The sequence below is a fragment of the Mastomys coucha genome, unplaced genomic scaffold, assembly GCF_008632895.1.
Source record: "Mastomys coucha isolate ucsf_1 unplaced genomic scaffold, UCSF_Mcou_1 pScaffold22, whole genome shotgun sequence".
Lineage (NCBI taxonomy): Eukaryota > Metazoa > Chordata > Mammalia > Rodentia > Muridae > Mastomys > Mastomys coucha.
In genome coordinates this window covers 60,844,548-60,857,914 of record NW_022196905.1, presented here as the reverse complement: position 1 = coordinate 60,857,914, position 13,367 = coordinate 60,844,548, and the positions used below count along the sequence as shown (strand labels likewise).

At 40.1% G+C, this 13,367-nt stretch overlaps 1 protein-coding gene across 8 annotated transcripts in view; it reads left to right on the top strand.

The window, feature by feature from the left end:
- Atp8a1 (ATPase phospholipid transporting 8A1) overlaps positions 1 to 13,367 on the top strand; it is a 226,824-nt gene that overhangs the window by 179,921 nt on the left and 33,536 nt on the right. For all 8 annotated transcript variants that reach the window (XM_031342535.1, XM_031342537.1, XM_031342534.1 and 5 more), the window contains 4 exons: positions 1,899 to 1,973; positions 2,078 to 2,200; positions 6,280 to 6,358; positions 10,663 to 10,724. In XM_031342535.1, the coding sequence (XP_031198395.1) occupies positions 1,899 to 1,973; positions 2,078 to 2,200; positions 6,280 to 6,358; positions 10,663 to 10,724 (339 nt within the window). The remainder of the gene's footprint in view (positions 1 to 1,898; positions 1,974 to 2,077; positions 2,201 to 6,279; positions 6,359 to 10,662; positions 10,725 to 13,367) is intronic.

Sequence of the window (13,367 nt, the reverse complement as noted above, 5' to 3'; positions counted from 1 at the left end):
TCATTCAGACAGTAAGGTGGTAAAAGTGTGGTAATGCCCATTTCAAAGCTTTCTAGTATAACACAGTCCGCTTATATATTTTAAAGTATGCTTGGAATGCAAACTTGCTGGTTTATCGGTAAGTTATTTTGTGTTTGTAACTTTCCATCTATATTCGCTGACTCGAAGGAGAGTCTTAAAGTATAATCTTGTTCTTAAATTAACAAGAGAATGCTACACCCAAACAAGCTAAAGGGCCACTCACCTCTATATACATTGATTGTACACAATTATTCACATAAGCTTATACCGCTCGATGCGTTGACAATGCATGTAGAATTAATTACTCCTGTGAGCCAAATTGTGTCCATTAGACTAATGTGCAGACATTCACTCTTACACATGCTCAATCATTCCCTTCTGCTATTAAAAAAAAAAAAAAAAAAAATGAAGCAGGCCAGTACAGAAACTGTTGTGAGGAAACTTGCCTGGGTTCTTACTGATGAATGGCGGATTTGTAGCAGTTCATGTTTCTGTTATGAGGTTAAACGAAACATGAAGTGTTACAAAGTACCTGTGTCTCTGAAGTATTCTCTTGAACCATGAGTGAAGAACTTCCTCCCTCATGTCTGCTGGTACTGTGTGCTGGGTTCTTCCCTCATGTCTGCTGGTACTGTGTGCTGGGTTCTTCCCTGCTGTCTACTGGTACTGTGTGTTGGGTTCTTCCCTCATGTCTCCTGGTACTGTGTGCTGTGTATGTATAATCTTCTTGCTAGGTCAGGCATTGTACTTTACTAAGTCTGCTTGAGTTTTAATTATATTTAGGTTGGCTTTTTTAAATGCATTCTTTTTTAAGGTATTGCCAGTAATCATTTTAATTTTATATGTGTTTCAAATATGTTGAATAAAATTACCCCTAAATTTTGTTTTCTAAGTTTTCTCCTTCAAAGAGAATTACAAACATATGAAAACATTATGTTCTACCAATTAAAGATTGATTTTTTTTATACAAGCATTAAAAATTAAATTCAGCTCACAAGCATGTGTAACTATACCTCCAGGAGATCCTACATGCCTGGTCTCCGTGGGCATCTGCACTCAAATGCACATACCCACATGTGTGCACACACACCTATACATAACTAAAAATAAATCTGTAAGTTTCAAATATGCCAACATATAAATTCAAGTTTAACATTCTGATGGCAGTAATTATCGAGAACTGTAAAAAAAAAAAAAGTAAAACATATTTAATAGATTAATTCTACTTCAAGTATTTATCCCAAGGAAAAAGGGAAAATGTATAAGGTTTCAGTCAGGAATCATTTCTGATAGCAAGAGCTGTTAAGCCAGCTAAATCTCCACACTAGAGAAGTTCTGAATCCATTAGCCGTATTACAACATGTTGTGAGAACTCAGTGAAGGCGAAGAAGTAAGCTGTGACACTATATACAGCTGTGACATTATTTGTACATAAACTACACAAGTGACACCGAAGGAAAAGATGGAAATTATTTCCTAAATAAATAGGTATAACATCTATTAAAAAAAAAAAAAAGCATTTCTCTTTAAACGAATCCTAGAAGGGATTTTGAAAGGGGAATTAACGCTTTCAGAATTTGATGACGTAAATATATATTCACGTGTAGAAACAAGATGATATCTCATTCTTCTAGCTCTGTGATTGCTTGCCCAGGGAGATATTTAGATTTGGCAAATTAAATGAACTCTGGCTTAAATGACAGCTATTTCATGAAAGTGTGCCTTTAAATCAGAAGTAAAGACAAGAAATGCCGTTGTCCAGAGACCCACAGATGATCCCTCGGCACTGCCTAGCAGGCTTCGGTGTGCAGGCAGCAGCTTCTAGGCGATGTGTTGAAGTCCTGTGTCCTAATTCTGGGGTCTTGTTTCCTTCCTAGATCTGGTTTGCTTTTGTCAATGGCTTTTCTGGACAGATCCTCTTTGAAAGATGGTGTATAGGGCTTTACAATGTGGTAAGTTGAGCGCACTTGGTAATTCCCGTTTTGTTGAATACTAAAAGTAAATGTAGTACCCGTGCATCTGGCTGTCTGATGTAATGAGAAGTATGTCACTCTAGATGTTCACAGCGATGCCTCCCTTGACACTTGGAATATTTGAGAGATCGTGCAGAAAGGAGAACATGTTAAAGTATCCTGAGTTGTACAAGACGTCCCAGAATGCTCTGGACTTCAATACCAAGGTAGGCGTGTCCTCTCACCTGTCAAATGGGTTTTCTCTATTGCCGCAAGCTTGGGGCATCTGGCCTGCCTCAGACAAGCACTCCAGGGTACAGAATGTAGAAAGTCAAGTGAAGGTTCCGATATGGAGAGCAAAGGAGTTTTGTTGGTTGGATTAGATTGTTTAGGAGATTTTGTTGTTGTTGTTGTTGTCTGTTGTTTTGTTTTTGTGTTTTTTTTCTTTTTGAGTGTTAAAAAATTAAAATAAAACTACTCCTCACTGGGGTTCTTAGACAGCAGTGCCTTCTAGGCCACACTACTGTCCTTTCAGACAGTGCAGGAAAAACTCACTTCTCTCGGGCTAGTCACCTGGGACTAACATGGGCTGTCTGTACTTGTGTGAGAATTACTATTTCATTCTTTTCTAATGCTGTGGGGGAATGATGTTTTCATCAGAATTTGATTGAGTTGGGCATTTGAACTATAGTCTCTAGGAAGTAACCTCTCATTTAGTCAGTAACTCTGAGGCTTAAAATTAAAAACGCAAGATGAAGTATCCAGCATTTCACCTAAAACCTTCATCTGCCTGGGTTGTTTTTATTTTTGTTTGTTTGTTTTAGTCTAGAAGTTGTTCTTTCCTTTCCTTTCCTTTTTTCTTTTCTTTATTAGCATAAGATATAACCAGTTTCCTTTTGGGGTTCTCCTGTGTGCTTTTACCCTCTTTGTGGCTTTTCCTTGTCTCCCTTGTCTCTTCCTACCGCCAGTTGTTCCCCTTGGGCTACTAGATTTCATGTGTTCCGTCACCCTCACCCTCCCTCCCTAGAGACAAGGTGGGGGGCTTCCTTGAGCCCCCCACCCCCAGCCTCCTCCTGGTCTCTTCTCTTCAGTCTACACTCATTTTCACCTGAATATAAATGGATAAAAATGAGGAGCTAAGAGCCATGTATGTGGTAAAATTAAACAATTTTTGCATGTTATAAGATAAAATATATTATAGGTATTGTGTACAATCCTACAGATCAAACTATTGTAGAAAAATCTAACTGTACTTTAAATGAGATAATAATAAAAGTAAAAAGTAGTGTATGTGGTAAAATTAAACAATTGTTACATATTATAATATAAAATATAGGTATTGTGTACAATCCCACAGATCAAACTATTGTAGAAAAATCTAACTGTACTTTAAACGAGATAATAATAAAAGAGGGATATGAGATCTCCTAGAGATGCATTTCTTAATGAAAAAAAAAGCCACACACAAGAGAGAACACGTGGTATTTGTCCTTCTACACCCCGACTACCTCAGTTACTATAATATTTTCCAGTTCCATCCGTTTCCCTTCTAGGTGCATGGGCTTATTTTCCTTTATGGCTGAATGAAATTCCACCATATAAATGTACCACATTTTAAAACCCATTCATCTGCTAGTGGACATGTGAGCTGATTCCATCGCTTGGGTTCACACACTGCCTAACACATCATAGGCTAGTGTCTTCTCTGTTCTGTGATATTTAGCCGTTCCAGCCACAAAAGACTTCATTTCTGCATCGTTTGCCTTTCTGCGTGGTTTCTACACTAACATTAGGTGATGATTCAGGTTTCTGTGTGGTGTGGTGTAACTGAGGGGGAGATTTAAAATACCAACAACCAAGGTAGATGCCATTCTGGAACTCTAATATCATGTATATGAAAATGAACAAATATGTCCTTTTTCTGAATCATTTCCACTTAATTTAGTACATGTTTGGTAGTAAAATAGTGACAGTTAGGGTATAATTGCAATTCATTGTTTTGAGTTTATAGTCATTTAACATGAGAACTTTTAATACTTATTAATTCATAAAGCCCACTAGTGCTATTGATCCTTAGTATACCAAGAACAAAGTGAAGCAGGCAGTTTGGTGCCTTTGTACCACGCACCAGAAATGATACTGTTGAGTTTATAACCAAGAAGTCGTTTTTCTCCTGAATCTTCATGAATGCACTATGCATGGATGGCGACTGGCACACACTTTATAGCTTCAGGTTAAATAACTGCAACTAGTTAATTAAAATATCAAATATCCAGAAGCTTGCTTAGTTTATACTACTGTTCTGACATACAGTGTCTAATGTTTTAATGATTTATTTTTTAAGTTGGGTATTTATCTATATATTTATTTATTGTGAACAACTTGTATCAACTTCTCCCCACATTGCTGCCATGGTTTTTGCTGTCTGTGGGGGACATTTTCAAATGATGAAAAGCGATAGTCAGGGAGGTCATGCAGTGGTCACGAGCTCTTGTTTTCCTGCAGAAGTGTTCTGAGAGCCAAGCGCAGACTGGTACATCAGCAATGACTCCTATAAGCCAAGTGGGTTTTACTACGATCAACTAAAGGTCCTTGCCTCCCTCCCGTATTAGGGACTCTGTGGTGCTGCCTCACGTTAGCTTCCCAGCCACAAATGGAACATGTCCCCCTTGAATGAAAGCTAAACTGATCCTCCCAGGACAGCCCAGTCATTCTCTCATGCTCTGTACACAGGATGACATGGGCACAGTGTGGTGCACATGTAACAGTGTGCAGAGCAACTTTTTCCTTCTGCCTTTTATTGTTGAAGTACTTCATTATCTTAGAGCCCAGGCATTTAAAAAGTCTCCAGCCAACTCAGTTGGCTTACGCAATTCCCATATCTCTTTAAATATGTATTTAGCTTATGTATTCAGCTTGCCATCTCTTTTTCTAAGGCTTAGGGATTTGGGGCAAATGATTTCGGTAAAACTGTTTGATTGAATCCCATCTAAATGTTTTAAAATTCAGGAACAAAATGGTTACAAAATGCATAGTTGTCTACACAGCAGTTGCTGAGGGTCCCCAGTGTGGAGCATTGTGGCCTTGAATGATGAGGCTTACATTTGTTATGGTAAAAGGGGTCGGAGGTTCTGAGGTCATGACAGGGGTTAAAGGATTAGCATGTGACAATAAGTATCAGTCAGGGAAATGGAAAAGTAGAACTAATTTTTCTTGCACCCACCTGTGCTTTCTGTCAAATAAAAACTTGTGGTAATGACACAGTCAGGAGAAGCGACAAAGGTTAATGAGCAGCACAAGTTGAAATGTGTAAAGTATTGGAGCGTAAATTGGATCATACAATTCAGCGTGGCTGGGAGAGCCAACAAAGGAGACTGAGATCACAGTGGAAAATTTCGGGAGGCAGGCAACTTAATTTCTGTTGTTTGAACAGCTTAAAACTATTAATACATGCCAATTGTATTTAACATTAAGCTCTGTTTGCAAGAAGCCATTTTAAATGATGAAGCTACAGCTGTTCTGTGGCTCATAAAGACTCTAAACAGTTTTCTATAACTTAATCTTTCACATTCACGTTACGGAAAGTCCCGATGATGCCTGCTCTTCTATTTGTAATACCCGAGACATAAAAAGTAATGGCTGTTCAGTGGCTGTGGTGATTGTCTGAAACTTGGTATGGACAGATGTTGAGCAATTCTAAAAGTCTTTGATAAATCCAGACATAGTCACAATACTTTATTTTAATGAATATATAATCTAAATGGTAGACCTTGTGGTTTTATTTTTACAGTGTATGCATGTGCATGTCTATTACAAGAGACAGAGAAAAGCATACTAATTTGTACCATTGAACATTTACTGCATAGTAGGGTAGGAAATAAAGCAGGGGAGAATTTCCCAGTCATGTCTTTTAAATTCTTCTAAAATTATGAAAGGAATCTCAGTGTAAGAAACTCTAGGATCTGCATTTGTTATTAGATTTACACACACACACACACACACACACACACACACACCCCAACTTCTTTGGCAGGCAGAAGTTTAAACTTCTGATAGTGGAATTTTTTTTTTTAAAGTAGACTAAAAACTTTCAAGTGAAGCTGAAAAAACATCTTGAGAAACATAAAAATAAATAAATGACCCATGAACGTCTAAGGCAGAAAGTGTCTGTCAGTTCTATTAAGTCACAGTGGTGGCCCCGGCAAAAACACATTTTGTGCATCTAGCTCATAGATAAAAAGCAAGGTCAGAGGTCACAGCATGAGTTTATCGCAAATGGTTCTCATGGATTCTTGTTTTCCCTCAGGTTTTCTGGGTTCATTGTTTGAATGGCCTCTTCCACTCAGTAATTCTGTTTTGGTTCCCACTGAAAGCCCTTCAGTATGGTAAGTAGAAGGGATATGAATGCAGAGAGCTGGTGTCTCACCGTTTTAGGAAAGGAACTCATTGTCAGTACACGTTCAAAGTTAGAGCCAAGTTTCCTTCTGCGGCTTTTTCCTTAATCTAAAATGTATGCATCCCAAAGTCGTGCACACAGGAGACATTTTTATTATTCCTTCAGTCGTCAAGTGATGTAATCTATGCAAAGCCCTCCTTCTTTACTTCTCATGCTTCCCAAACTTGCAGAGTCTAGGACGTTTTTTCTCCTTTGCAAATGTATACGTGAAGGCAGTAAGTGCTAACGTCTCATGTCATCTGTTTATTGAACCTATGAGGCTTCTACAGTTGAGCCTGATCAGTCGTGCTAAGCATTTTCTGGTGAACCTGACCTGACATTTTTAATGGATTTTCCCCCCTTTGTCTTGGAGCGCACACTTTTTCTCTACTGGTTTCAAGGGAGTGATTTTATTCCATCAGTTTTGAAAGAGTCCTAGGATCATGGTATACTTCCTATGTACATAAAAATGATGACGTAGGCACTCTAGGAAAGAAGGATGTCTGTCATGCCTCAGAGCCCAATGCCTCTGAGTTCCCAAGCAGACCTTTTCCCTGGGGTGCTCAGGAAGATGGTGGCCCTTCAGTGCTGCGTGCTCCAAGGTTGTTAGGTGAGAAACATCAGCTCACTCTTCACTCAAGTAGCTGCCAGTCCTTCCAAAGTACAGGCATTCCTACTATCTATGAATTCATGGTTGTTAGCATAACACCATGCTGCCTGGTCTGCTTCCCCTGCGGGTCCTTGAACATGGGTTTCCAGAATGGCCTTGATAAAGCATAAGCCGAAGCTCAAGTACCTCAAAGCTTCCCACACTTAACAACAAAATCGCCCACCTCCAGGCTCCTGTGTGCTCCTCCCCGTGCTCCTCCCCAGAGAGGCTTTGCACAGAGAGGCCACCTGAGGTCACCCTTTTCCTCCTCCTCACATCTGCACATGACTCGCCTAGCCTGGTTCGTTGCTTTTGTCTCTCTGCATCATCTTCCTCCTCTAAGGGTTAACAGGCTGAGGAGTGAGTCCTGTTGGTAGTGCTGGCTATGCACTCAGAACAAGGCCTCACTTCTCACAGGTACCCAGCTCACTGCAGATGGTTATTACTGAGGCTCACAGCAGGAATGCCTAAGTGCTACAGAGGAGGTGGTGGACTCCTGCCCTAGCCAAGATTTTAATCTTAAGTATTCAGGAAATTGTAGCAGTCAATGGGAATAAGTTTGTTTCCTTTTAAGGTACAATTAAGTTATTGCAACATTTCAAAATGCACAGTTCAATGGTTTTTAGTATCTTCATTCAACTATGAAAATGCCACCACCGCATAATATCATAATGTTTTATCACCCCAGGAAGAATCCTGTGCCCACTAGCAGTCACTCCCTGATTCTTCCTAGCCTCCTTGTAACCATTGGGAACCACTAATTTTCCTATCTCTGTGAATTCGCCTATTGCGAACATGTCCTATAACTGGGATTATATACGTAAGCTTGACCTTTCCACTTTGCAGGATCAGTCAGCACCCTGCTATCTTTTCTGGTTAAATAATATTCCGCTGTATAGACATCCCATACTATACCCATTAATCAGCTGATGGACAATATGTTGTTTCTGATTTTTGGAGCAACCAACCAGATCCTGAAGTCTAGGATACAATTTGGGATCTCCTGACCTTAGACAAATTGGCCAAGTACAGTTGATTTTCAAGATGTTAACATTAACGTAAGAACGGAAAGCAAGATATCACCAATCCATGAAACTACTATTTCAATATTCTAAGCTAGAGAAGGGAAAAATAAGCCCAACCTTGGGCTGGAGAGATGGCTCAGTGGTTCTTCCAGAGGTCCTGAGTTCAATTCCCAGTATCCACATGGTGGCTCACAACCATCTGTAATGGGATCTGATGCCCTCTTCTAGTGAAGACAATCACAGTGTACTCACCTAAAATAAATAAATCTTTAAAAAAAAAAAAAAAAAAAAGCCCAAACCAAACAGCAGACAGAACATTTTAGCCATGCCAGATCTCTCGCTGTGTTTACCTGGGAAACAATCCACATCAACTGTTTTTCAGCCCAGCCAGCCCCAACAGCTGCTGCCGGTGAACACCAAATCCAGAGGGCCCTCCGCTTTCCCCTCAAAGACCAAGTTATAGGTAGCCCAGACGTTCATAGCAGTTTGATGTTGAGGGCTCCAGAGTTGTTCGACCTTTTTGCCACTTTTAAGTGAGTGCTAGGAGACTAAGAGACTTGTTTTGCTTTGAAAGGATAGAAGAATGAGGAGTCTATAAAAGTATATAATATAAAACATGATAACCGTTTTTAGTGGAATAATTCCAAGAGTTGCCTGTAGTTGTATTCTAAAACGTAAGAGTTTTTGGGGAATCTGTGGAGTCAAAATTTGAGGTAGTAAGTCAGTTTTTGTCTTTTTCAGTTATGATGCATAGTCAGTGGGGGATAAGACACGTGGTGCTTTGATAAAAAATAATGTGCTGGTCTTTGTATCCTCCATCGCTTATACCCAGACTCAAAGTTGCCCTTGAAGAAACTGTAGGCCAGCCTCTGATTATCTCTCAAACATTGGTGTGTCCAGAAAATGCTCCAACAGGAATAAAAGCAGTAGCTTGCTTTGTGGGAAAGGTTAATCCATCTATGAGTTGAACCGCTGGCTTCCACAGGATTACAGTCTTGCATGGTACCATGTGACCAGTGGATTTTAATGTAATAACAACAACAATAAAAAAGATGACTCGGAGGTTAAGAGCACTAGCTGCTCTTCCAGAGGTCCCAGGTTAAATTCACAACACCCACATGGCAGCCCACAACTGTCTGTAACTTCACGATTCAACACCCTCACATAGACCTACATACAGGCAAAATGTCAGTGCATGTAAAATAAAAATAAATACTTTTTTTTTTTTTTTTTTTTGGTTTTTCGAGACAGGGTTTCTCTGTATAGCCCTTGCTGTCCTGGAACTCACTCTGTAAACCAGGCTGGCCTCGAACTCAGAAATCCACCTGCCTCTGCCTCCCAAGTGCTGGGATTAAAGGCGTGCGCCACCACCACCCAGCAAAACACCTCTATCTCTGGAAAAAAAAAATGTGTGGTGAGTTTTGATGTAGTATAAAAGAATTACTGGAAAAGATTACCAGGATAAACACAGACACACCCATTATAACTCTGTGTGTCTCTACAAAGCCATATTTCTCTGAACTAGTTTAACCAAAGCAACATTTGAGAGCCCAGCTGTATTCTGTTACATTCTGGACATTAAGGAGACTGGTGTAAAACAATGCCAATTTTTTCGCTCATTTTTGTTTAGGAAAAATAGTTATTTTTCATAAAATGTGTTTATATGACTTTGCACTTGGTTTATTAGTGTTATGTTTAGATAAAGTACAGATTTCTTTTAATGTTCTGTTTTAATTTCTAACTTGGTAAATAGTGACATAAAGTATCCTGGTGTAAAGCGTGTACATGAAAGCTTCTGGGAATTTTCAATAATCCAAAGATCAGAAATGAAAGCCAGTGATTTATCAGTCACTGTCGCCTGACCCCAGACAGCGCATGTAACTTGTGTGAACTTGCAAACCAGCCAGAGCGAGGAGCTCCATGCTGCCTTTCAGAAGGCAGCTGAGCTCCGTGGGAATTGAGTATCAATATTTTTGACCCATAATAACATCTCCTGATTAGTACTTATTCCTTCATCTACAATTGTATTTGTCAATCACCCTAGAAAAACAAAAGACTTTAGATATGCCCAGAAATCCAGCCAGGCCCTTAAAGAATCCTGTGCCTAGCAGTGGTGCTCCCTTCTGTCTAAGCATGGTTTCTCAGGGATCACTCTTCCCCGTAACAGCTTTATTGAAGAGATCCCTGTGCCTCTCACTATTCTGCTGACAACCTGCCCTGTCAGCACTCCAAAAGTCACAGCCTGTCAATACCCAGAGCTTTAAGCTTTCCAAACAATTGAGAGTTAAACCTTTTTATGTATTTATGTATTTTTTTTCACCCTGTGGATTCGAAGAATTGGTAAGCAAAGTCAGCTTTCCCCGCTTGGTGTGGGCTCTTGGAATCTGGTGTTTAATTTGTGGCCCATCTGTAGCTACTTTGTGAGGGAGAGCAGCTTCGTCTTGAACATCCACTTCATCTCTGGCCCCACAGCGTACCTCTAGGTTCTTCTTGTGTTCAAAGCGGCTAAGTTGCTTCCTCTCTTTTGCACCTTTGTTTCTTCTCCAACAAGCCTCTTTTATTTTTTTTTCCCCCTTGCAGGCACGGTATTTGGAAATGGGAAAACCTCAGATTACCTGCTGCTGGGAAACTTCGTTTACACTGTGAGTTCAGCTCCCTTCCCTGCTTCTGTCTAAAGCCACACCTTTCATCTCTGCCCCCTTTCCTTTCAGATTTAAATGTGTGTGGGGAGGAGAGGCTAAGGGTCATTTTTCTGGTTTCCTTTAAAAATGAAATAAGGCATTTGGAATATTAAGAGTTTTCTAAGTTAGGTTTGTACTCAGGTGATTTCATGTGAACCTTCTCCCCATTTTAACTGGTCACATAAAGGCTAGAGCCTGTGATTGGGCAGTGGAAAGGGAAAGGTAGGGCTGGAAGTTTTAGAGAGAAGGGAGAGGAAGAAGAGGTGGAAGGAAGATGGAATAGAAGCACATGGCCTGGAGGAGCCACAGTATCAAGGGATCTCACAGCTGGGGAATGAATAGTGTAGGGGTAAATCTGCCCAATCTAGGCATGCAAGCTTATAAATATTACAACTGAGTCGTGTACAAAGTCGTGTGCTCTTTGCATAGGCTTATTGGGGTTGGAGATTTACCACAACATATTCAGGTCTTTTTTTTTTTTTTTCATTTTTGTTTTGAGATAGGACTCACTGTGTAGCCCAGGCTGGCCTTTAACTCAGAGCCCTTCTGACTCAGTATCCAGGCCAAGAATGATTATATGTGTACCACCACACCTGCTCTTTCTAATTATGATTTGGATTCACTGACTTTGTAAGATTTCTGTTACTTTGATTCTCAGTATTTCTTCTTTCTACCTATCTATCCATTTTTTCTTTATTTTTAACTTCCTCCTCAAATTTATCTTACTACCATAACTAATTATTTTTGGCCTTCCTGAGTGTTCCCAAATTTCATCAAAGTATTTTTGGGTGTTCACCCAGTGATTTCTGTAGAGGCTCAAGCTCACTAACTTTACAGTGATCTGGGGCTGAAGAAATGGCTCAGTGATTAAAAGCAATGGCTGCCCCTGAGGACTTGGGTTCAGCTCCTAGCACCCACATGTTGGTGCATAACCATCTATAACTCTAGAAAATTTTCACACTCTCTTCTGACCTTGGGAGATACCAGGCACACAAGTATGTGTACATACTTACATACGTGCAAACAAATACTCAAACACATATGATAAAATTTTATTTTTTAGTGTGAGTGATCTGCAGGCTTATGAAACACTTTCTCCACAGCTGCCAGGGATCCACCAGGCTCTTCTCTCTGCCACTAAGATGCCAGAAACCACTCCGACCATTTTTCCCCTAAAAGTCAAGAAGACTATGGGATGCTAATGCCCATGGTCACACAGTTGGCATCCAACATATGGCCATTCCAACCTTAATCCTGCATGCTGTGATCAGCACTCTGTCTATCCCTTAATATGCCCCACTCACTCCCTCTTCACCCTCCGCTTGGAGAAAGTGTGGCCTATCAGCCATTGACATGGCTGACTGATAATGCTGCTCAAGTGTTGTTTTGAGCCTGGGGATGTAGCTTATCTAGAAGAATGCAGATCTCAAATGTTGGAATATCTGAATGATAGGAAAGTAAGTTCATTTGCTGGGCTACTTTGCTTAAACTCTCAGCTCTAGGAGAGAGTTTAATAAGGGACTATCTAGTTTTTTAGGACTATGTCCTAAAAACCGCATGTGTCTATAGGGATCGTCTTGATTGTTAATTGAGATAGGAAAGCCCACCATGGATGTGGTTAGCACCATTTCACGGATTGGACTTTGTGTTGCATCAAAAGAGAGAATTCTAGCAAGCACACATGGAGGTGTGCATTTCTCTATCTCAGCCCTTGACTGTGGATATGAAGCTTAAGGGCCCCGCCTTGGTTTCCCCATAATAACGACTATAACCTGGAACTGCAAGCCGGGTCAAGTCAAGATGCCTCCCGGCTGGTTTTTCTCAGGGTGTTTTATCAGAGCAATAGAAGTTACACTCAGTTAGCCAGACGGTCCAGGTTTGGGAAAATCTTGAGACTTCTTTCCACTGGTGTTTTCCCACTGAAGGCATGAAATAAAAGCACAGCCATGTTTTGAGAGGATCATTCTCCTGAGGCATGAATGTCAAAACAGAACTGGGTAAATGCCTAACCCAGTAGATGGAAATGAACCATAGCTTATGTTATAGCTGTCTCTGAGGGACACATTGAAGTCTCAGGTCTCAGGGGAATTTTCTTTCATTTCTGTCACTTCTAAGAAATCTTAGGTAGCTTAACCTAAATACCATCCACTGAGTTCGATGTGTACAGATATTAATCATAATTTACCGCCAGATATCCTGATGAGAAAACCCAGCTGTACCTCTCTACTGTAACTTTTCAACCTTGCTGAAAAAAAAAATGTCTAAAACTGTCCCAAAACCTGGAAGTAGGAGTCGACACTGACATTGGCAGTTACCAGTACTGGGCAAGAAATATAATCCCAGTGCTGAGTTAATCCTAATGCACAAAGTGTCCTTGTACATGTGGTTATAAATAGATCATAATAATGTAAGCACTCGTCTTAACTGTTTTCTAATCAGTGTCATAATCAAAAGCAACACTATAAGGAAGATGTTTTCGTTGAGTTTTCATCACGGCAGAAAATAACTGCACAAAACAACTTAAGAGAAAAAGCGCTGAACATAGTAAAAGCAATATACAGAAAATCAGTAGCCAACATCAAACTAAATGGAGAGAAACTTGAA